The sequence below is a fragment of the Rhyacophila brunnea genome, unplaced genomic scaffold, assembly GCF_057557595.1.
Source record: "Rhyacophila brunnea isolate RB1 unplaced genomic scaffold, BYU_Rbru_1.0 scaffold_19, whole genome shotgun sequence".
NCBI classification, from domain to species: Eukaryota; Metazoa; Arthropoda; class Insecta; order Trichoptera; family Rhyacophilidae; genus Rhyacophila; species Rhyacophila brunnea.
In genome coordinates, this window is record NW_028232848.1 from 17,146,953 (window position 1) to 17,173,254 (window position 26,302).

A 26,302-nucleotide genomic window follows, 5' to 3' on the forward strand; every position below is an offset into this window, starting at 1 on the left:
GGAATACTTACGAGAATAGTATGGTATTTACTACTAATGAATAGGTATACACTAATAAATGACAACGACACACTAATTCAATGAAACTTCTGAAATGAGCGATGTGTTTAAATTACGTATTTTTCAAAACATGTATACCCATCAAAAATCATTAGATAAAATTTATTTTTATTTATAAAAACAATCTATACTTACTTATTTATTAATATTCGATTAAACGCCGGTGAAATTATTTTTTTAATTATCTAATTATTAATGATTTTGGACAAAGTGCGCAGTCATGACAACAATGTTATGCGCGAATGTTTTAGGCTCTGCAATAGGAGCTTACCTTATTTCGTACAAATCAGCAGACTTGCTGCGGTTACGAGACGTAAAGTCCGTACGAAAAAAATTCAGAATTATTTCACACATAATCGGAAATTTATTTACGTCGAGACGTCGCGGCGTTTATTATTTAATTTACGGCGCGCTGTGGTATATTTTTTAATACATTTGCAGATTGTTTTGTAAACTGTGTAATACTGTAATACATTCCTACATACAGTGACGTCCCGTGAGGGTAGGCAGATTGAGCGTCGCTTGGGGGCGGCAGTTACCCAAAGGGCGGCAAATCGAGGAAAATCATTAGGTATACATTGAAAGCTACCTAAACTTAGTAATAGCGGAAATATCTTTACATTAAAAAAATCAGCGCACTGGTTGGAAAAAAATATATTAATTAGGTAGATACTATGAAAGTTTTAACAGGGCTTTATTTTTTGTCGGGTTTGCGATGTCTAGTTTACTTCCGTTGTCCTTGGACGTCACGTTCTTGGTGAACAGCAATGACAAGTGCATACCTAATTTAAAATTTATCCAAATATGTTAGCCAGTCACTGGAAGTTGTCAGTGCATTTTTAAATATACCTACCTTTCTGAAACCGTAGAGTCGCAATATTGTCTATTGAAGCAGAGATGGCATTTAAATAAGACTTAGTGGTATACCTATATCTTGTTAGTAATGTATCCATACAACACATTTCTTAGATATTGGAGTCATGAAAGGATGATAAAAGTACTGTATAAAAAAAATGTGGCGGCATTTTGGCACTGCCTAGGGGCGGCATTTTGTCTTGGGACGTCACTGCCTACATATACGATATCTCTCGTTGGCAAAATAAATTGTTTTTATATAACATAAAATAATGAAGTGATTAGGTATATAAATATGTCAATATGCAATTAAAAATATTTTTCCTAAGAAGGTAGGCTTTAAATAATCGCCTAGTATGGAGTCTTCACCACTGGTACCTACATAATATTAATATATTTAGTTCAAGAAATTTGACTCTCAAAAGAAATCACAATCGTTGTACTGTTGATATTTGGCTCTGTTGACTAATGAGTTTGCCGACCACTGGCCCATAGCATACCATAACTATTATGGTTTCGCTGAGACGGGATTTAATTGAATTTTAAAAACTAACCAGCACCATCTGCAAATTGTATTCATAGTTCAATGAAAATAAATAAGTATGACCAAGGCCTGAACAACTATGACTGAAAAAGTTTAGTGTAGGTACCTACACTATTTATGAATTTATGTTGAATCATAACAGCCTAGTATGTAGGTAGGTATAATAGGTACCTAGGTATATTGTATAAATAAACTTCTGAAGATATCATTTTTTTTTCATAATATATTGTAAAATCTTATAAAAAGGCTTGTTTTCTAAAGTTCCATGCCCAACGAATACTGCAAAATTTTGTTTAGTAGGTAAAATAAAACATATTATAATACTTATATATTTAAAAACAATGTCCTTTAAGGATACTCACTAATAATTAGGTATGTTTATGGTTATAAGGGTGGGTTTATAGCCTGAAATAGCTGTCAACATTAATAACTCAAATATATTAGCATTACCAAAAACTTTGTTTCAAAACTATTATAATGGAGTTATACCACGTAAACGCCAGTTAGTTAGTGAGTTTTCTTTAATATTTTTTTTATGATATATAAAATAAATTGATTTGAAGGTCCACGACGACTTAGAGCCCCTATGCATTCGCCGGGGTCAGACAATCGTTTAATGAAACACATTCCACACCGTTCCTGATAAAACCAAGTTTGCAAAAGCAGCCACTTTTACAAGATGTACAGCTGCAGGTGGGATTTTGATCTTGGCAACTGGCTTCACAAAATGGTCCGCACTCCAAATATTCTTCGTTGAGATTTTTGCATGAACCTGAAAAAAGAGATTTAGATAATATGAATCAACTGATCAAAAAAAATTTCCTGTTTTGTTTTTTCAAAGTGTGTCTGACCCAGTGGAAGAATCAAATGGGTTGGGCGAATGGCTGTCAATAAAAAATCTACTGATTGGTCTACTAACGAAATTAGCTTTCATCATTTGAATTGACGGACACGTACGTAATCACGCAAATAATCAAACCGGAACGGCGCTCCGGTGCGATACGGTCCAGTTCGAACCCTGGTTATAATCTAATGAAAATACTTGGTATTAAGTACTCCCTATATTATTGTACCTACTAACATTGGCGTAACAGGGGGTTTGCGAGCTGGGCAGCCGCCCAAGGTGCAGACACATTTGGGATGCAGAAGTGGAGTTTTGTTGAACTTGCGAAAATAAAAAGTGAATGGAAAATGTCATCCTTAAATTACCAAATTATGGGGAAACGAACCTTCTTATGGTTATGATTAGACACCGGACATCTGGAGTCCTTTTTTTTTGGGACGGACTCGAATATTACAACATTTTTTAATTAAAAAATGCGTTAATAATTTATGGAACCTATGTTTTTCAGAAAAATAAGTTGTACGATGTAGTAGGTACAATGAAATATGAAATAAATGATATTGATAATATGTGCAAGAGACTTTATCGATACTTAATTATATAGAAACGCTGCCATTAGTAGATATACTATACTATTTAGAGAAATTAATGAAGCGCTTACGTATAGAGTGGAAGAATTAGTTGTTAATAGTAATATCTATAATATTTAATAATATTCCACTTTTTATATACCTATTATTGAAATCAAAGTTTAAAATTTCTACTAAACTACTTTTATTTTCACTATCAAATAACAAATCAGACTTGCTCCCATAATGAGAAGGACCTGACAGCTAGTGTATTATTAAAATCGTACCAAATCTGAATGATTTCGTATATTATGTTGATACTACGAAAATATATAATATGAAAACATATTATTATATTATATGGATTTATGGATAGGTAAAATGGGGAATATCGGACCTACGTGGTTAATGAAACCCTTTAGAAAAAGTTTCGTACGAAAGATACTTCAAATCGTACTTTTGTGTTTCAAGCAAGTGGTTGGACATATTGAGATATTCAATTTTAATATATAGGTAGGTACTGATGTTGTAATGTTTTTTTTTGACATTTTGATAGGCCATTTTCAAACACTTTATATTCATCATGCAAAATATGTAAGTACATGCGTTTTCTGTTAATTGCTAATCCCTAATACTATAAATTATATATCATAGTATTATTTCAATGAAATATATAAACCCGATATAATTATTTATTTCTGAAGTTATCAAAATGATACAATCATAATTAGTCGACATTGATACATTGTGTATATATAGTACCTAATACCATTGATAATAAATTATTTTATCAAGAAAATATTAGATATAAATAGGTATAACACAGTTGCAGTGCCTACCATTTGCCTTAACAAGTTGACCTTGGTTCTAATAGTCCATTGCTTTATCCAATCTGGGAGTTCACACATGAAACTATAATTTGATGTTATAGTAATATGGTAGAAAAAACAAAAAAAACTTTACCTGCGCGTTTGTTAACTGATCTACGTATTTTCTTAAAATCCGAGATCACTTCAGTTTTGACGATTATGGATTATAGCTTAAAATTGTTTATTTGTTTTTATTTAGTGAGTAGGTATATTTCGTGATATTTCACATTAGCTGGTTCCATTGTTTACGGGAAATGACGTTTTAACGGGCTTACCTATTGAATGTATTAATAATATGTAATATATTCATTACGGGTTTTCACAAACACTTCAGATAATCAAAATTTGTTTTTTACTTGATCCTTTACTAATAGGTAAGAAGGTTTTAACAATCTTTTATTATGTCAATGTGCATTTACGATCGGTGATGCGCATAGTGCACGAAGAAGCCAGAAGGCATAACCCGGTCGTAAATAATGACTAATAGAATACCTAGTACAAAACATAAATCAATTAGAATTTATTGATTAATATTTTTGCCACTCGTACCCGTTAGATATAGAGACCATTATACCACTTTCCTCTAGAAGGTATATAAGGTACTTTTAAACACTTTGTACATTTTGCATTTTTGTTTATTGTTATTAAATCTTAGTTGATATTATTCTTTTGACTTATTAACTTAAAAATAACAACAATGGATGAAATATAATATTCCTAAATATTATAATATGTCACATATATAATATTGTTTAAGTATATAATATATAATAAATTATCAAGCCTCGATAGCGAAGGCTGCGTGACTAGCAAATGCACTTACGACCTATGTACACCTGCCGTTCATATTGTTTTAAAAGCACATTGCAAAGATTATCCTTTGCTTTGTAATTTTATTCTTGTAAATCCACGGTATTATAGATGGTTGCACTATTATATCTAAAATGTAAACATAAATTTATATACAATATTGGTATATACTACAGCTGATGATGATACATACTATCGTATGGAAAATAATTCATTTTTAAGTTGTGGACTTCTTGTACGTATCATGCGACAAAAGCAATAAAATCGTCTTCAAGTTTTTGTCATTGGTCGGGAACCTTTTTTGATACATACACCTATGTGGAATTTTAAACACAGCAAATTTTTCACAGTTTTGAAGTTACGCTATTTCTTAATGTATATAAATCAGTCATTTAATAAATAAGGACAAATATCACCAACAAGTTAGTTCAAGTAAACAATCGACTCCCACGTCCTCTATACTTAATTGACTTTTTATGCAATAATATGTACCTACCTATATTTTGTACTGTTATTCAATTGAAAATGTCCATTAGGATAAAATCGGTTGAATATCAACATTATGGAATAAATGTGGAAAAAGTACGAAAGTACATATAAAGTGTTTTAATGAAATATGTATCTAGATTCTAGGTACTAGTCGTTTTATGTGATGAATAGTTCTTTACACTTTATAATATGTAAGTATTTAAATCAAATACATAATATAATCATATATCAGATAATTACTTTTTAATAACAACATTTAAATATAATGCTAATTATGTCGAATGGCCACCTAATCGGCGCGCCTTTAGCGTACAATGAATTAAATGGGATGGCGGGACTTTTTTTAACATTACACACCTACAAACTTACCTGTAGAATTGCCAAAATGGAACTACGAATTACCATAGGACGCCATTTTGAAAATTTCATTCGAATGTCAGATTTTGTCCAGTTACTAGTCTTGATTGGGTAGTTTTCGACAATGGCTCCATTTTTTTTGTAGTACATATTCCACTTTTAATCAATAAATTAGGACCGGTTTCGTCCGCCTCAGAGGGACATTTTCAACTGAATCTTCCCTTGTTCAGTTGAAAATATCCCTCTGATGCGAACGAAACCGGTCCTAATTTATTGATTAAAAGTGGAATAAGTACTACAAAAAAATGCGTTTTTTTAATTAAACAACAATAAATATTAACGCAATACAATCACTAAGTGAAAATCTGAAGTATTAAATGGGACGGCGGGACTTTTTTTTAACGTTACACACCTACAAACTTACCTGTAGAATGGCCAAAAATGGAACTACGAACTACCATAGGACGCCATTTTGAAAATTGGTCAAAATTTGAAAAATGTCAGATTTTGTCCAATTACAAGTCTTGATTGGGTAGTTTTCAACATTGGCTCCCCCATCCCATTCTTCAGATAAGTTTGTAGGTCTGTAACATGCATTTTATATACTCAAGGTCTTATAACTAATTTAATCACGGTGAGTAGTTTAGTGTGTGGCATTGCGGATTAGTAGCTCTGGAATATTCTAAATCTAAATATATTAACGTAATACGTAATATTTATAATAAACCTATTCAATAAGTGAAAATCTGAAGTAATATTATACTGCAAACCTTTTAGAAAAATGCAATTACGGCTTATGCAATACACAATATTATAATAGTAGGTATTTTAATTATTCAAACGAATATTTCCAGGGATGTCTCGCATCTACATATGTATTCTATAGACCGTACGCCACTGGTATTTTGAAGAGGAAATTTCTTACGATCAATTTGATGAAATTCTTCAATGTCAATAGTTTATAATCAAATAGACCAGATTGGGCAGAGCATCCTCAAAATACTTAAATATCTAAATAAATAAATAAGTATATGACTTTTTTATCGATATGTAGGTATTGTTGTTTAATTTAATAAAACGCATTTTTTTGTAGTACTTATTCCATTTTTAATCAATAAATTAGGACCGGTTTCGTCCGCCTCAGAGGGACATTTTCAACTGAAGGCATAAAGGCTGAACTCATTTCCCTCTGAGGCGGACGAAACCGGTCCTAATTTATTGATTAAAAGTGGTACAAGTACTACAAAAAATTGCGTTTTATTAAATTAAACAATTATACAATGCAGTTCCACCATGAATTAACAGTTAACAAAATAAAAGATATGTAGGTACTTTTGCGATATCGGTATTGTCACTTGGTAATACTAATAGGTATCAATATGATACATTTAGAACATAAAACGGGTCAGCGGACAAAATCTTTCAATATTTGTATTTATATTAATGGTAGGTACGCAAAAGCTATTCGATATTTAATTATGAAAAACATATTCTACACGCAGTTTATAAAAATGGTTTACCATTACTTACCTGCAATAAAACAAACCATCAATTTTGTAATGCGATCTTTTTAATTGCGATTTGCGAATTTGAATTCGTTTGAAGTGGCCACACTTCGCATTATAATATTGGCAAGACGATTATTTTAATTACAATAATTATCATCGCACCTGAGCTGCCAGAAAAAACAACTGACTAATTGTAGAAATCCATACTAAGAATCATTTGGGCAAAAGTCTCCTTAGGATATTGGATTCGTCCACCATTTTAATGTGTTTTTTTATGGGTTGACGGTTAAAGACTCGAAAGATCCGGCCTTTAGTTATGATAAAAAGTCGCCTGCGTCTTATGTGTTTATTATCTTTAAAAACACTTTTATGTAATAGGTACTACATAATATTATGTATTACGTTGTCGATTATTGTTTCTTATGTTTAATAATTATATGTTGAAAATTTACTGCCTTTCCTTCACAATCAAGTAATGAAGAGTACTATGATTTTTATACTAACAAGAATATCGGGGGCCGTACATTTAAAAAAATACATTTTAAAGTTATTTAATTCTGTTAATGGTAGCCGGACACCATTGAACTTAACATTATTTATCTAAAAGTTTTGTGTTGCATAAGGGGTGCATTTTTAGTTATTGTCCCGGGCGCAAAAATAGCTTCATACGCAACTGAATACCAGTTGAGTATATATCAGTGGCGAAGGGTGGAGGTAGGCTGTTAAGATCCGCCATAAATAGTGCACATTAAACTTTTTCAGACATACATATTTGTTTTCATTGAAATAAGACTACAATTTACAGATAGTGTAGGTAAGATTTTAAAATTCAATTAAACCCTGGGAAACCAAGCCATAATAGATATTAGTCAAAAAATACATGTCTATCTATAAAATATCTAAAATTATGCAATTAAATCATACATAACTTTGAGTATTTTATAGATAGAATAATATTTTTTATTTATTATAGTTTGGTTTACGCAGGGCTTAATGAATCAAAAAAATGAACCAAAAATATGTGTAATATGTAGTTTTAATCCAACGAAAACAAATAACTATGAATGAAAAATTGTACACAATTTTGTCGTATTGCCCAAATTAGACCAAATCTATTATGGTTTCGTTTAGGCAGGGTTTAATTGATTTTTAAAAACTAACTAATACCATCTGTAAATTGTAGTCTTAGTTCAATAAAAACAAATACATATGACTAACAAAGTTTAGTGTGCACTATTTATAGCGAATCTTAACAGCCTACCTCCACCCTTCGCCACTGGTATATATGCCTTAAGTGTATTATCTAGTCAAACTCACAGCATTTATTTTGTGGTACACAAGTGCCCGATCCATCCCTGACGTAGCCCCTTTTGCAGAGGCACTCTGGATAGCATCTGTCCACAAATTTGCAGGACATAGATTCCTGGTGTAGGACACTTGAACAGCTCGGCGTGCATTTCTCCCCGCATTCCGAATATATCTCATTTGGATGAGCATCACATACGAAGGGAGCTATTAAAACCATGCAATTTATTAAATTAGTATTAAATCGTATTTTTGTAACTTACGCTGTCATTTGATAATGAGGTAATTTGAATAATTGGATTTCTGGACTCGTAGGAAGAAGGGAAAGAATAATTAAATGATTTTTGAAAATTAACTGTATGTTGTTGAATCGGCAAGTAACATATTTTTAAAACTACTGTATCATTTAGTATGTAAGTATATATTATCTATAGTAAAATATTATATAAAGACAGAATAGATTCCTGTAAAAAAACTCTCAAAAATAACAAATATCTCTTTGGGCAGCGTTCGGATTAATATAAATTATTAAGTTTGACTTTTCCAGCTTCCAAATTAGGTACATAATACTACATTTAATGAATGTGAACCTTTCAAAATTAGATTAGAATAATAAAATAGTTGACTAACGGCATTCAGACGGAAGTATACATCCTTTGTTGGTCAATACATATCCTGCGATACATTGACATCCAGGTTGGCAGGACGTAGTGGGCGGTGGGCAGGTTGTGGGACCATTTCGATCGGGACATCTCTCTGGACATTGATCCGCACATGAAGAGTAATATTGGTTTTTACAGGGGCACCGCTTGTCTTCTGGAAGACAACAAATGTAAAGTTGGGTGATAAATCATTGATGCCAAACTTACTTACCCACTACGTATCAAAATAGTACCTATAGTATCGTATTATCTTTTCGATTGCGCGTAAAATGTAAAACAGTAAAATAATAATTCTACGCCAGATATGTCAAAAATGCCTGATGCATGCGATACAAAAAAAAGCTTTTTCTAACAGATTGTACTATAATCAATGTTAATATAGATGGGATCACTGGTTTAACTGCAGATAATTTTATGGTAGTCAGATGTAAGTAAACCATAAGCCGGGTCTCACAGCTAAACTCGCCTCGTCTGCCGCACAGCCATAAATCAAACCTTCGTCGCACGTAACCTTCGAAACGTATAGATATTTGGATGCAGTCGAGCCTGTATAGGAATGACCAATTCGTAGGTGTTTTTTACGTCCTGGCGTCTTCGACTCGCAGCCCGAGAAGCGTGCAACTTGTCGATTGCAACAGCAGATGTTTTTTTCAATCTGTCGCATTTAACCCATCTGCGGAGCTCCATTTGGAAACGTGCGTTTTTTGAATAACGATGACGTCACATTGACGTATTCGACACGATGCAGGCGGAACGAGTTTTGATGTGAGAGCTGTGATAACTAAGGCTCAATGCATATTGATATTCGGCTGGACACGAATATGGACATAAATCATAACCGCCCGTATTGTTGCACCCCTGTTAAAATTGATAAACGTCATCACAAATCTGACAAAAATATTAAGTAAATTAGATATCAGTTAGAAATAAATGCGAATGCGTGGTGTTCCAATTGTTTGAAGTTAACATAAAATTTAATTTCATTTAATCTAAATCGACCTTTTTAACTGCACACAAGCGACATTCAGGCGTGTCAATCAAATATGTTACAATCACGTTGTGTGTGGCGGTACCATTAAATTACATGTGTTTTGCGAATGCCGACAAAATCACATCGACAAATTCGACGTATTGCAGTCGAGACAAGTTCGTATGTGCTACCGGGCTAAGTAGAAATGATGTCGCTTGTGGCCAGGTAAATCTTAAAAATCCATATCCATCGGATATATTTTGCAAAAATAGTAATTAGGTTTTCAATATTTCATTAATCTGATAATATTATCATGTAGGTTGGTACGCCCACGTCCACGATGGCCGAGCGGCTTATATTATTATAATATGTAATATAATGTAAATGTCAGGGGCGGCTCTACATTAAACTCGATTTGATATAAATAAAAAGGATTTCAAGTTATACACATTTATATTTTTATAAAAAATCGATGTTTTTATTGATGAATTAATTGGAATAATTATCTGTGGACTCACTAGGACATCGTGATTCCTTAATGCAAGTGTCATCCTTTTTACTAGACCTCACGTATCCATATTTGCAGGAGCATCCTGGCACGCACTCACCAGTGAAAGAGGGTTCTCGGTCGTCGCAACTTACTGCACTTGTTTTACACGTACTGTATTCTGCGTTGGGGTCTTTGCATTTTGGACCTATAATTACTCCATAACATAAGGTTTTTTTTAACAGAACACGTAATTAGTTTTACTAATATCCCTATTAAATTGTGGTTAAGGAATTACATTACCGGAAATGTCCTGTTCTATATTATAGGCACAAAGAAACAAGGTATGGGGTGAGGGGTCCATTTCGAAAAAATATCCACAATTACTGATTTTTGGAGTTAGCAGATAACTACAGATACCACTGACTTCTGCACTTACCTCGCAGTTTTACGGACACATGCCCCATACCCAGAAACTCCGCACTTTGAGTCTAGCGATGAGCACCTGATATACAGTTATAGCTACGCAGGGGCGGTTCTACCTTAAGGGTTCATGGGGACCATCCCCACGTCAATTTTATATCAAATATACACTTCCGATAGTTTTATCCTTGTCATAATATACCTACTTAATTACATGATTGAATGAAATACTTATTTAATTTATTTTATCCATCTAAACCAAACTAAACCCGTCGAAATTGTATAGAAATATTAATTAATATTACACAAATAAATAAACCAATGACTATCTTATAACATAATAATGATTACGCGGTATTAAAATAATTAATTTTATTAAATACGCCCTATTTCACGATGACACCTATGTACAAATTAAGAAAGCTATGGCGTTAGTTTTTGCTGTCACTCAATCCCATCACTCCCATCCCGTCGCCGCGGTACAAATCTCGTTCTACAAAGGATGTGAATGCATTCGCGTTAGTATACGCATACTGGGGAGCGAATCAAATGACCCCTAGGTGAGTAAAACGCTCGCTGTAAGTCGTTGTTCAAAACTGATAACGGTAGGTCTATAATAATAATAATTATTAATTAAGTTAATATTTTTAAGCACGCTTTTTAGATGTGATTAAGTAACGACTCCGATAATCATATTATTTATTCTGAAAAATTACTCATACCCAAAGTAGGTGGGTATGTATATTTAATAATTAATGGATAAACCCCACCATGTGGGATGAAAATATGTGTGCGGACAAATTATGATAGGTGTGCGCGCACATGCGCACACCTTACAGGGAACATTAGTGTCAACATAGATTTGTAATTACAGGAAAAGTGATCACTAACACTGGATAAAACAAGAATTATAATATTAATGCTCACAGTAGTTATTCCCTCCTGGTGATCTTTGGTTATCATTGATGAGGCATCCATCAGTGTATCGACATATTGGTTTGCGACCATTGTTCTCACGACTGCCTGACGAATCCACAGACTCATCACTGTTTATCGATCTACCTTTTGGATACAATAAAAGAAATTAACCATCTGATCAGGGCTCGAAATGGACCGGAACGCACCGGAGCGCCGTTTCGGTTCGTGAAATTTGTAAAGTTATCGCTCCGTCTCACGGACAAAATAATTTGACCGTCTGATCTAGATATGCCATAGATATAACAAAAAATCTAGCACCCTTGTGTTTATAAAATACACATACAATTTGATAACCTTGTTAATATCCTCAGAAAATTTTCGAACGCTCCGGTTCCCAAACTTTTCCATTTCGAGCGCTGCATCTGATCAGTAGTTATGTGTAATAATCAGAAGATTAGTACATATTTTTAAAACCTTTATTTACATCCCGGGCATTACACAGAACAAAAACTTTTCAATATTTCGCGACACAATTTATTGATTATTTCGGAATATACGTGCAAATTCGCCAGTCTATAGAATAATATTAATTGATCATAGAAAGTCCAAAGTCAAAACAATATTCCACAAGATCACGCGTCACCGCGCAAACTGTGTCCGGAAACTTGTATGTATGCAGTTCACCGTATCACACTTCACCGTGAAATGTTGTATCGGAAATATATGGCCGTATATTAAAGACCATCCAACCTTTTTGGGTCGTATAGTAGTGACATAAAATTCATGTCTAAATAAAACACGGTTCTTGTCGGTTTACACTTTACAGGAAGCTTTTAGAGCGCAAATAAATTTGAATAATAGCTGATATACTGGATTATTTTTTAGGTTAGGTTAGGTTTTCATTATTGAATTCATAATTTTGCCAAAATCAAAAAATTGAATTAATGTTCATATTGAATCTAATAAAATTGGAGACCGGTCATCTCTTTCCGATAAGAAAGCTCACGGCGAACTGTGCCACGGTGAAATGTTTTACGTGCAATCTACATATTGTAACCCACACAAACTGGAGTGTAACGTATGACAACACACTGTCTGTTTGTCACTATAATATTTAAACACATGTTTTCTACCAGCGGCGGAATATAAAAAAACATACTTTTATATGTTTATACCTACCTACAAATAATTGCAAATACTTTGAATATTGAATAAGAACTATTGAATGTTTATTCGTTTACGAGTATATTATAATATTGGAACATTACCTGCCCATCAGACATCACAAAAACGTCATACATTGACTATTATTGAGAACCATTGTAGTATATCAATGTTGAGAACATATTATTGCATATTGTGGACATTTCAGAGCATTTTATAAGAAAGTATGCAAGCTCAATAGATTGTCAATATTTTGACAGTCTTAATTTTATAATGAACGAAACGTAAAGTAGTTTTTACCAGGATTTGATGGTACCGATGCGGTTGTAACTGTCACCAGAACTAAAATAAAAAATATTTCTAATTGACGACACATCATCTTCCCAATAGGTATAGGTATCTTGGCCTCTAAAGTTTGTTGAAGTATGTTTTTTTTAAATTGCTCTCTTATAGTATTTTAAATACACAGTTGTTCAATTTTATAATCGTATTAATCTTAACTTATATGTTTACATTGCATATATATTTATATTATAACAGGGGGCGGCAACCTTTAAGACTTACGGGCCACTTTTAACTTTTCGTTTAATTAATATGGTCGCAAGCGTTTAAGAGAAGATAGAGAGTCCGTTAGACTTTTTATTATCATAATTTCTATCTATAAAGATACGGAAACTAAGTATAATTATATAAATACAACTATGCTAATATGACTGTGTGTCACCAAATTATATCGTCGATCTTTCGAGACATTTGGACCGTGGGGACCCTCTACTTTGACGACGATGGTTGAGATCTGTCGTCGCTTGACTGATTTGCCCAGGGGACCGGAGGAGATAAATGTTATAAACCAAGAGAAACCTGGGATTTATCTGATATAAACAGTATAATATGTACTTATATCCAGTGGCGGCTCGTCCATATGCACTGCGGAACTGTAGCACCCCCAAGCAAATTGAGAAAAATGTAATATTATAATATACATAAATTTATGTATATATATTATTATATGAAAATATTAATATTATTAAAGCGTGTGATAAGCTCGCCCCCGCACCGATACATCCAATGTCTAATAATATTATCATACACCGCGGTAGATACTTGATTTTGCACAGTACCGTTTCCGATAGAATTTGCTCGATATAAGTTATACCTATTTATAATTTTATTTTACACTATTTTTAAAGTTGTTTTGTTTTTTTGTAACATTTTTATAGTTATTATTGTATATCTATTTGTTAATTAATAATTCACCATGTAATTTCTCTATGTAATATAATATGATCTTTTTTAAAAGTATAATAATATAATATACAATGTTTCCAGATTATTATTCACCACGGCTGTCTCTCTCACCTCATTACTATATCAACAGATCTACATTCTTCTTCTTAGTCGTTCCCTCATAGCTGAGGATCATGACTAGGGATTCCAATCCCGGGATCCCGAGCTATTTTCGATACCTATGAATCCCGGGATTAATAAACATAATCCCGGGATTTCGGGATTCATTTTTTTATCAATTTTTATGGAATTAAAAGCGAAAATATAACAGAAAAAATACATTTAATAAAAAATAACTACATTAGAAATAAACTGAGTTTGAATGAAGTTTGATTTATACCCATGTGTAGGTTGCCGATTCATTTTATTTTCTCACATAAATTATTAAAAATGAGAAAGATTGGAAAAAACAATGCTTCCCACTTTTAACAAAGTAATTCCACCATGATACGTTTTACGGCAGTTTCATATTTGGGTGACTAATTAAATTTATGAAGCGGAAAGGCCATAAGTACGCCATGATTATTTGCTTTACTATTTTAAATCTCGCTAATCCATTCATTATGTCTTTACTATCAGAAACAGCAATCTCATATTAAATTCACATTATTATTTATATTACAATATTATTTACTCCATTAAACTTGTGTATTTCCAAGATTGAGCGTATACAATATTAACAATAAATGTCTTAAATAGTATAAATTTACTACATTTATTTTTGACCGATTTTATCAATGTTATTTGTAAATATAAAAATTTTATATTAACAATGGAACAAAATGCCAATCCCGGGACTAGTCCCGGGATCCCGGGATTGTCAAATTGTAATCCCGAAATCCCGGGATCAGAATTTTGGCTCGGGATTGGATTCCCTAATCATGACCAAGTTAGCTCCTTCATTTGATCGCTCCAGCGTGCCAACGCTCTTGCTCTTCTTCACCTTCCCCGGAAGCTACCCAAAACCACCAATCTCTCCAGGTTATCCAGTCCGCGACGAACAATATGTCCAAACAACTGAAAACATATTGTCGAGAGCCATTCCTTTATCTAAAGTCTATGGATGATTGAATGATTCGTCCTGAGCTCTGTCCAAGAAAGTTGTCTTCCGCTCCCTTGCCTTCAGAGTATATGACTCAACACCATACGATAAAATCTACATGCAATTTATTTATTTTTCATTCTTCTTATCTATTGGTCTAATTCATGTTTCGTGTTATGCCTAACATGCATCAGTCACAAGGATATCTACGATTATCGTAGGTTTTAGACCAGGGAACTCAGAAATAATGGGAACTGAAATACATAACGGGTAAGGCGATAGCAGGTAACCGACTCGAGTAAGGAAGAATCCGGGTTAAACTTACACACGTGTAAAGTTTACGTATACTTTTTACGTCGAATACTGAAAACTGCTCTCGGTTTATGCATTTACGCTCATTTAATGTTGGTGTATTACACACACTATTGCACGTGCATAATGCGTGCTTCATTTTCGTAGGACACTCACACATTCAAAAGCCTGCATCAACATGCGGCGTATTGAATATAGCCTATCGGTATTCTATTTATTATCTGTTCTGCGTTTTAGACGTTTCTTATATAAATTTATTTACAGATTAATAAAATAATTACAGTCGTTTCACCACAGTCTGTCTCAACATATCTAGGTATGTACCTACATTAAATTTGTTTATTTTTTATTCTTCTTACCTATTGTTCTAATTCATGTCCTTTTCATGTTAAGGTTAATATGCATTCTTCTAAGGAAAACTATGTTTGTCGTAGTTTTTAGACGTTTCTTTTTATTTAAGGTCATTGTTGTGCAAGCAAATATAGATATAATTATCTACTGCACTCTCTCACTAAATAATATTATTATCTTACAAACATTAAATAACATACTTACAAACTCTCTAATATTATGATATTCAATCAAATACCAAGTTACTATTGATAGTACTAAATTATAATAATAATTAATTGTAACAACGATGCAAAATATTACACATTACGATTACAAAATGTATACTAAGGCCAAACAATCACTATCTACTTATTAATAAAACACAGGTTCCATGGTGTAATGGTTAGCACTCTGGACTTTGAATCCAGCGATCCGAGTTCAAATCTCGGTGGAACCTAGTTTTTTTTTAAATACAAACTAATAAGTACTTAGGTATTTAATATACAATGAAAATTTGTCAATCATTCTAATGGAGAAAATCGGGTTTAGAAAATTCATCTGATGTTAGTGTGATTATTTAGAATATCGTTTTGCAGTCATTTATGTACCTATACTAAATTATTTATTGAGAGTTGCAATAAAAACATTTATGATTGGATACCTAGTTTTAATTTAGATTCTGAAAATAGTAAATTTATGCTAATTATCTATATATTAATATATATTAAAATTAAAGTTGTTTGAAAAACCTTGTCTATATCGAGTATAAACCCTAACGGCCCGTCTTACGTAGGCGAAGTCGCGCGAAGCGATGAGCAGCGCGCGTAACTCAAACGTATAACCAAAAAAAGACTGTTTACGAACATTTTCACACACGGTTATACGTTTGAGTTGCGCGGGACTTCGCCCACGTAAAACTCCCCGTAATAGAACATATTAAATAGAGCATATGAAAATGAAGCAAAAAGGACCTATGAGACCATTATTTTCATACAAACTCTGAAAAAGTCAAGTCAGCGAGTAATTATTTAGTACTATTCTCCAGTTTTCTCTTCAAGTTGCATGGCGATCAGTGTTGCCATCTTCTTCTTAGTATGCGGTCCAAGAAATTATAGTATTTCGCTTCTCACCAAAGAAAATAACGGAGAATCTGAGAAATTCCGAGATCCTTTTTTTATTTAGGTAGGTACCTCGTCCGCTTACCGACGAATTCAAGAAATTCCATTTTAAACCAAAGTTTCACGTTTTTCAAGCATTTTTTTTCCTGATTTTCAAATTTTCTTATATTGCGAAATTACAGTAAGTAGGTACCTACCTACTTTTTGCATATTTTTTCCGATATTTAAAATTATAGTATTTTTGGCGTAGGTACTATACTTGTTTTATATCATTCATAGTACGCAGACGAATATTATTGTACTTACAAATATTATAATTATTATTGTAAGTTTGGCATGTTCACAACTATTCACCATTTTGATAACATATATAATTTATTACGCTACATATTAAATTGAAATAATTCAACATACGGGCCGCATGCCATAACCAAAATAATTTTTTGGACTGCAAAATACGTCCTGGTTGTCTACCCCTGATTTAGAAAATGTCAGAGTCAGATTGTAATTTATGATTCTCATACAATTTATCGTCGCAGACAAATAGATAGTATAGGTAATTAATAATAATTTATTTAATCTCACAATTGATTTAAGTAAGTCAATCGTCGGGTGATGAATTAAAAACATGTTTATTATATTTTATAGAAATTTTTAACAGCCAATGTGGTTGACTACTTGGAGCAAGATTAGTCAAAATAATATTAACGATAATTACAGGTTGTGTTTCCATCAAAATTTTTGAAAAAACCTTCTATAGAGATGGAACCTAAATGTATGAAATTGAAGCAAAAAAAGGATCACTTGTCCACTTAGATATGCAGGTTAATTTACATATAACTTCACACTACTGCTATGAGATTTCTTTTCAAATTTACAGGGCGTATAAAAAAAGACAATCCGCTACCATGTTGAGTAGATATGCAGAGTTAACTTATCCATGCTGCATGTGCTTCCAAAATAATTTCAAATGTCATAGTAGAAATAATAACGTATGATAATCCTTCTCTTATATAGTCCAAAATATTTGGTTTCCATAGTGTTTTATAGCAAAAAAAAATAAATAAAACAATTAAACAAAACGGTTAGTTCGCCAATTATTTTAATCAATTGTTATTATTACCTATGCTGATTATTGACTGCGCAAGCAAAACACCAAACTCGACATTGCATCATGTCCATATTAGGGATTCCAATCCCGGGATCCCGAGCTATTTTGGATACCTATGAATCCTGGGATTGGTAAACATAATCCCGAAACTTTCGGGATTGGTTTTTTTAACAATTTTTATGGAAAATAAAATAAGAACGAAAATATAACAGAAAAAATACTTTTAATAACAAATAACTACATTAGAAATAAACTGAGTTTGAATAAAGTTTGATTTATGCCCATGTGTAAGTTGCCGATTCATTTTATTTTGTCACAAAGATTAATAAAAATGAGAAAGATTGGAAAAAACAATCCTTCGCACTTTTAACAAAGTAATTCCACCATGATCTCATACGTTTTTCGGCAGTTTCATATTTGGCTGACTAATTAGATTTATGGAGCAGAAAGGCCATACGCCATGATTTGCTTTACTATTTTAAATCTTGCTAACCCATTCATTAAGTCTTTACTATCAGAAACAGCAATCTCATATTAAATTCAAATTATTATTTATATTACAATATTATTTACTCCGTTAAACTTATGTATTTCCAAGATTGGAACGTACACAATATTAACAATAAATGTCTTAAATGGTATAAATTATACTAAATTTATTTTTAACCGATTTTATCAATGTTATTTGTAAATATAAATTTTTTATATTAATTATGGAAAAAATGCCAATCCCGGGATTGTCAAATTGTAATCCCGAAATCCCGGGATCAGAATTTTGGCTCAGGATTGGATTCCCTAGTCCATACCCATTGTCAACGTTTAGGAAGGCGAACCACCTAAAATATTAAACCCCAAAACACATATCAAGGGCGAAAACTTGTATGAAACTTTGGTAAGTACCTACCCCTTTTTCAATACTCCGATAGAATATTTACCGTGCGTAAATTTTGTCGCTCACTTCCATTGTCCCACAAAGGGGGAGCTAACAGGGCTCTAGCCTGGGGGCTCGAGCTCAGGAGTGGCCCGGCGAGGCGAGTCGACCAGATACTTGAGATAAACACACATCACAAATTTGCTTTAAAGTAAATAAAAAGCTATTTTCCTTCAGTAATGTTATTATTTGTATATATTGTACGATACAATTTTTAATTGTGTATCGATATTAGACAACCCCATAATTCAAATGGATGTATTTAAATTAATTAATATATTAAAAAAAAAAAAAAAAAAACACTAAATGTACTGCGTACATCATTTGGAAAACGCTACTGTAGAGTGTCACACTGTCTTTATACTTAGCGATAGGTAGGGAGGCCGCCAAAGATCCTAGCCTGGGGGCGGGATTCAGAATGTGGAGGCCATGCTCACTTCATATCACACCTTTCCCGTGAGCAGTGGCGAGCCTAGGGTCATGGAGGCCCGAGGCAATGACCGGTCCCTTACGATAAAAAATAAAATAAGAACGATAAATTTCAACTACCAACAATGATAAAAATATCAATGTACCTATTTATTTCCTGGAATCACATCATCCTGTAAAGACAGTACTTATAAAGATAGTATCGGTGCCTAGTTGTATGAATTTTGTTATGATTTGGGTAATAATATGTTCTACTACCTACCTAATCAATATGTGAGAAATACTATCGCATCCTTTTAAGATTTTAATACTTACATGTAATATAATAATGACGCCCACGATGGCTTATAATGTCGTGGGTCACAGGTTTGAATCCTATGTCTGGCAAATATACATACTGTTTTTCAATGTGTGGTTGGAGTCAGAGTATGGACCTAATAGGTTGAGCAAGAAGCTAAAATCCATTTCTAGTAAAAACAAAAATCTGTTAATACAAACCTCCACTCTATGGAGGCCCATGTGATTTTCTTTGGATCGAACATGGTCAATATATATAATTATTATATGAATAGTTTTAACTGTTTCGAGGCCCCTTTTAAAATCTCCTGACCAATCGATTGCGGCATCTGCATCAAAAAAAAAAATCGCCGATGGCCGTGAGGTGTTCGCCTGTAGGCTGACATAATATTAAAAACTATTCGGTAAATTGGTACATAATTTGTTCTGTGTTGTGTTGAAAAGAATAAATATTAGCGATATTTTTCACCAGTACCTAAGTTTATATTTTCATTAATTTTTAAAATACTTAATAATTAAGTACAAATAGTTTTGGCTACATAACGCATGTTTAAATTTGTGCTGTTTGAATAATAGGTATTATTGAATTGTCTCAAGTGACCACCGTGTGATATTTTTGTTATGATTTTTTTAAAATTTTAAGTTGATTTTTTTTTGATAAAAGGCATTTTTAAATTACCTACTTTTAATTGAAATAGCATTAAGTACCTACTAAAAAGTGTTTTGGCGGGGGGCACGGATTACTAGGCTATTTAAAAAGAGGGTTGGCACTCGGAAATGATTGGGCACCCAAAGTGTAGGTAGATCGAGAGTATTTTTAAGATAATATAATAAAACCCGACTGTATTATGATAGGAGAAGATAATATAATGCTGAGCTCTACGGGCTGTACGAAGATTGCAGCGCAGTTCAATCAATTAAGATTGGGAGACTGCGGTGCCTAGGTCATGTGCACCGTATGAATGACAATGAACCGGCAAAAAGAGTGATGTCCAGCAATCCAATAGGACGTAAAAGAAGAGGGAGGCCAAAGATTCGCTGGTTGGATGGAGCTGCCAGTGACTGCCGTATTCTGGGGGTACCAAATTGGAAAGCGGCCACACTGGATAGGGACAGGTGAAGGGAGCTGTTGGAGGAGGCCAGGACCCATACCAGGTTGTCGCGCCCCTGATGATGATGATGATGATGACTGTATTATGATCACATTGTAATAAACAAATGATGTTATTAGTTTACTACGTTTCAGGTATTTTATTGAAACAATAATTTATAGTTATTTACAATAATCATTGTATTGGTACAGGTTTCAGATATTTGTTTAATTTTTCAATTGGATTGATTGTTTTGTTATCAAAGATGCATTATTTATTACTCGATGGAAAGACCACGTAAGAACATACTTAAACAATTAATTATCTAAACACATGAGTTCTTCTTCATTTCTCGGTAGATATTGATTGAAAATAATAGATATATTCATTAGAATGACTATAAAATCCAGAATCTGGACTATTATTCAGTTACATTCATATAATTATTATTACTAGGTCGATTGTCAGTATTTTTATAAAAATATGAAGACAGTTCGATTGAAATAAAATGCAATATGTTATATAAATGTATAAAACCATTGTTTAAATAACAACTGTAATTATAACACCGGTTTTCAGATATTTTTCATCAATTTATAATACGCAGACATCTGGTTAAGATGCCTCGAAGGTTCATTTGAATTGGAATACAATTGGAATGGTATTCCAATATAATTTTTCGTATATGCTTCGCAATTTGTGTAATAGATGTCTCTATGAAATCACAATTTTTGATGTCATCCCCCTTAAAGTGTCTGTTTGAATTGAGAATAAATACCCAAGGGGGTGGCCAAATAGCTGACTATATTTTTTTTGTAAACAGTGTGTTAATACAACTTCTAATTTGTGGAGGCCCATATGCTCTGGATCGGAGCGAAAAAATGGTAATTTACGTTATGTACTAATTGACCTACCTGTATATTGGCTGGTCGAGATTTCCACGAATGAATGGGCGCAGTGTTGTTGTCTGAGGTAGAAAGCTAAAATGTAGCAAAAATATCACCCTTAATGGCCTTAATCATGGATCATCATGTATATTAAAATTATAAGGGTTTTTTCAGATATTTATGTTTACTAGCAGAACCAGCTGGTGGTCGCCAGTCTGTCTCGCTAGGTTTTGCAGACAGCTTGGCGTCCTAATGACATGGTGTTGGATTTTAATAAAATTGTGAAGTATGCATAGACGGCGCCATAGTTTACCCTTCGGGATACATTTTCATTTACTCGGCAAAGAATTCCCATCGCCCATTGTTTCTTTTGCATTTTTTTCCTAGATGCGTTTATGGATACCTCGCATTTACTATCGAGGTTTCTTAAGGACTTTGGCACGCAAACTACTCTACTTAATGCTATACAAATGAAAATGGTGCCGGCTGAGAGAATATGCCTTATTGAAAACTATTCTTCTACCCGCATCGGGTATTGCTAATTTGAATTCGGCCAGGGCCTATGAAACCGCCTTGCAAAAACCCTGGAAAATTCTTAGTAGCGCAAGGCGGAGGTGATTCTGATGAATATTTTGTCGTATTCATTGGGAACTGAGGACTGCGATTTGTAGTCGAGTTTTTTCCGGTGGTAAAAGAAATGTCGCATAGGACTGATATTCTGAGCATTATACTTATCCTATCTTATATGATTGCAGTCACTGGATCTGAAAGGCATGAATCATCATTACATGTCACCATTTATTATTTTTATTATTTTTTATTACATCAATACAGAAATTAAAAAGTGCATCTCTTCCGGCCTCGTTTGCCATGGTCCCCGGAAGGTCTCGAATGCCCGCATCTGCCATCTGTAATAAAAAGTTCAGGTTGTGCCGCTCTTTGCTAAAGATTTGACAATCTAGGAGTAAATGTAGGACGTCTTGGTCGCTTCCGTCGTCGCATGGACACTTTCCATCAGATGTTAGTTTAAGCCGGTGCAGATATGGTCTCATGACTCCGTGACCTGTAAGAATCTGAGTCATCTCAAAACACAGCCCCTTATGCACCCTGACGTCTCGTGCTGCTGAAATTGAAGGTAAATACTTTCGGGTCAACTCCCCTGTCGATGAGTTTACGTATCGTGAGTTCCATTCGTTTTTCACCATATCTTAAATTGTAATTTTTGCGTAGCTCATAGGAAATTTGTCATAAGCTATCGCGCTCTTGGGTTCAGAGGCACCATGCCGAGCCAATTTATTGGCTCTTTCGTTTCATTCTATCCCGGTGTGTCCCCTTATCCACTTGAAGTGCACCTCGGGGTGGCGCCATCTCAGTAGGACTCGCTGTGAATAGAAAAGACAATCGGATTAGTAGACAAGGGATCTTCAATTGCTCGGATTGAGCTTTTGGAGTCCGACAAATACTATGGTTTTCGGTGAGTTTTCGTTGGATTGGATCTGAGCCTGCCCACTCAAGAGCGCATTGGATGGCATAGAGTTCGACCTGCATTACCGTACAATAGCTGGCAAGGCGGTACTTACGAGCCGCTATCTCACTGCCATTAATGTATGCCACAAACCCTGCACCAGTACCGCCATCAGTTTTGCTTCCGTCCGTGAAAATCGGCATGTTATTGCATTCGTTGCTTTACAACGTTGCAGGATAAGAAATCACTTCAGAAAATAGTCTAGAGCCGGGTGTGGCAGCCTTCTATAGTCCACCGGTTTTTCGTAAAGCCTGTCGTCAGGCAGAAAACCTGCGAGGCCCTTCTCGCCCTTCTTAACTCTGTAAATGAAAGCGATTTGTTTTAAACGTAAATCTAGAGGCATAAGTCCTGCTAGAGCTTGCGTTGAATTGAGCAAAGCCGTGCGGTAAGCTCTTCGAGAATTTTCTTTAAGAATTCGAAGAGTTTCAGAAGATACACCCCATGTGGGTTTGGCCATTATTGCTAGTTTGAGCGAAGTCACCGCTGCTCTTTTGCAGATGCTGTCCGCGTGCTTTGACCAATTTAGTTTGTCATCGATTAATACCCCTAAAAGTTTAAAATCCCTAGAAAAAGATAGAGGTTGCTCATTCATCACCAGCGAAGGCGGAGAGATGCGCCTCCTAGTAATGAATAAGGCCTTCGTTTTCTCCGCGGAGAAAGACAGTTTGACCTTCCTTCCCCAGGCCTCGACGCTCTCCAACACGCTGTTAGTCATGGTTTCTAGAGAACCAAGTTCTTTGGATTCCATAATCAGCAATACATCATCAGCAAAGGCCTGTGCGTGTACACCTTCAGGAAACGGCATAGAGAGAAGATCGTCGAGAACTATGTTCCACAGTACAGGGCCGCAAGACGAACCTTGTATGCATCCCTTTATGTCTCTTTGGTAGCAGATGCTCCAGCATATTCGATGAAGACTTCTCTCTTCTCATCTTCTTTGATGAGCCTGAAAATGTTAGCGGGACAATTTTTAGATTTCAACTGTTGAAGAAGATATGGCCACCATGCGTTATCAAACGCGCCTTTGATATCAAGAGATACCGCCACTACGAGCTGACCATCGCGGTTAGCCCACCTGATTCTATCAATTACTGCATGAAGCACGTCTTCAGTACTCTTTGAGGGGTGAAACCGTACTGGTATTTGCTGAGCAGATGTTTAGTCTGAAGTTTCCAGGAAACTCGATTAATAAATAATTTTTCGAGTACTTTGCCGAACACGGGCAGCAATCCGATGGGCCGATATGACGAGACATTAGCCTAGTCGTCCTTTCCCGGTTTGGGAATGACCACCACTCTAGCTACCTTCCAGATTTTTGGAAAATGACCAATTCGCAAACAAGCATTATAAAGAGCGACAACTATGCTAGGAACAGTTAAGAATGAATTGAGACAGATATCCGCCGTGAAGCTGTCGTGTCCCGGAGCTTTAGCTGGATTGAACAGCCTCATTGTTCTTTCGACCTCCTCGAGAGTGAAGTTCTCGTCGTCATCTTCGTTTGAAGGAATCGAGGCGGCATTTCGGATCAATGTCTGTTGCTCCGTTTCGTTTGCAATATTGTCGTCTGGAAAAAAATACGCAAGAAGAGCCTCTGCAGATTCGGGAGCCGAAGAGGTCATGCGACCGTTGTTGTCAGAGTTTCAGGCAGTTTGAACGCCTTACTTTTGAGCAATCTCTGAAGACTAGACCATACATTCTCTTTTCCCTGAGCCCAGCAATGGCTCTTCCAGCTTTCTAATTTCACTTCCGCAATCGCAGTTTCATACTTATTCTTTGCGGCTTCAAAAATCTGTAGCGTGAACAGCCGTCGAACCACGCCTGAATTGCGAAATTTTGTCCTTGCTACTCTAAAAGCCGTCTTCAGTGTATCCAGTTTTGGACTCCACCATGGATTACTTTTTCTTTGGAATCCTTCGCCCGAAGAGCGCACCATCGTGCTCTCGCATGCCGACTCGTTCGCCAATGACCATTCTTTGACAATGTCTTTGAGCTCGTGTGCGTCTGTGACGCTATCCAAACTATCTATAGTGATACCGTGATCCTGAATCTGGGAAATAAGTGCAAGCCCAAAATTTATCCAGTTAGCATTGGACGTCATAAACAAACCTGGTCGCTGTTGATTGACATTTGAAGTTTTGTTTGCAGCGTAGCTATCTGCGGCCTGTAATGAAAAAACAATCGCATTGTGGTCGGATCCCAACGCTGCAACACGACATACTCTTTAATTTTCAACTCTGGTGAGCAGAGCGTTGGAATACGCAGTAATATCAATATAGCTTTCAGCGTACGAGTTCCTCTGATCGTTTCAAACGTTAGGACATGCCGGTCAGCGATTCATCGATGTGCACCGACGGCGCGCAGTACAGTGATCCGATCAGTAGCGTTTCTCCTAAGTAGTCGAGTTCTACAACAGCGCAACTATATGAGCTAAACTCGGAAAGTAAAATGCAGTGGGTTAGAGATGACGTTCGACGCACAAGAATAGCTGCCTTCACTCGATACAGACTGCTCGGTTTCTGAACTTAAAAACGGATTTGACCCGTGTTGCCAGTGTACGGTTCCTGGATTAAAGCCAGGTCCACATTATTAAATTCCATATACCTGATGAAAGAGACTGTGGCGACCTCGCACCGTGCAAGATTCGCTTGTGCAACTTTTAGGTGTATAGCCATTATTGGTTTCCGAAGTCGGTTGCGTAAGTAGACTTGGCTTCTTGTTGGCGGTGCAATATGCATGCGCGCGATAGAGGGCTGTGACCCGTCAGAACTTCCACCATCTGATGATACAAGGAGGACTCCACCTCCAGAATGTAATTGGATTTGCCCTGGATGCGACCTTTTGTTTTGAACACAACCCTGAAGGAATCGTTCGGTGACGTTCTGATGAAAGCATTTTGATAACGTAGTGCAGTTATCAATTGTTCCCCATCACAATTTTCCTCAATACCCTTTAGGACAACCCTCGGCCTTTTCAGTGAGCTGACCGATGCGGTGAGAACCTCCGAGCCGCTAACAGCGTCCACCAGTCTCCGGGAGTCGTCCTCGCTCATGACTTTGACGATGCACTTGTTGTGAGTCGCCCTCGCCAATGACACGACAGCGATCC

The 26,302-nt window shown here is 35.0% G+C and overlaps 2 protein-coding genes and 1 non-coding gene across 3 annotated transcripts; 1 reads left to right on the plus strand and 2 right to left on the minus strand.

Annotated features, from left to right (window-relative positions):
* Nucleotides 1-1,962: 1,962 nt before the first annotated feature.
* LOC147072793 (zonadhesin-like) lies at nucleotides 1,963-13,288 on the minus strand. Its single transcript, XM_085946208.1, has 6 exons — nucleotides 13,135-13,288; nucleotides 11,680-11,814; nucleotides 10,361-10,537; nucleotides 8,841-9,026; nucleotides 8,223-8,417; nucleotides 1,963-2,231 (listed from the first exon to the last, which is right to left on the minus strand). The coding sequence occupies exons 1-6, from the start codon at nucleotides 13,211-13,213 to the stop codon at nucleotides 2,044-2,046; spliced, it is 960 nt and encodes a 319-aa protein (XP_085802334.1). The 5' UTR covers nucleotides 13,214-13,288; the 3' UTR covers nucleotides 1,963-2,043.
* A 2,905-nt stretch (nucleotides 13,289-16,193) lies between these two features.
* On the plus strand, nucleotides 16,194-16,265 carry TRNAQ-UUG (transfer RNA glutamine (anticodon UUG)). The gene has a single exon. It is a non-coding gene; the product is annotated as a tRNA-Gln (tRNA).
* A 7,805-nt stretch (nucleotides 16,266-24,070) lies between these two features.
* Nucleotides 24,071-25,869, minus strand: LOC147072795 (uncharacterized). The gene is made up of 5 exons (XM_085945713.1): nucleotides 25,799-25,869; nucleotides 25,304-25,358; nucleotides 24,860-25,244; nucleotides 24,525-24,761; nucleotides 24,071-24,288 (listed from the first exon to the last, which is right to left on the minus strand). Exons 1-5 carry the CDS (start codon nucleotides 25,867-25,869, stop codon nucleotides 24,071-24,073), a joined length of 966 nt encoding a protein of 321 aa, XP_085801839.1.
* Between the last annotated feature and the right edge of the window lie 433 nt (nucleotides 25,870-26,302).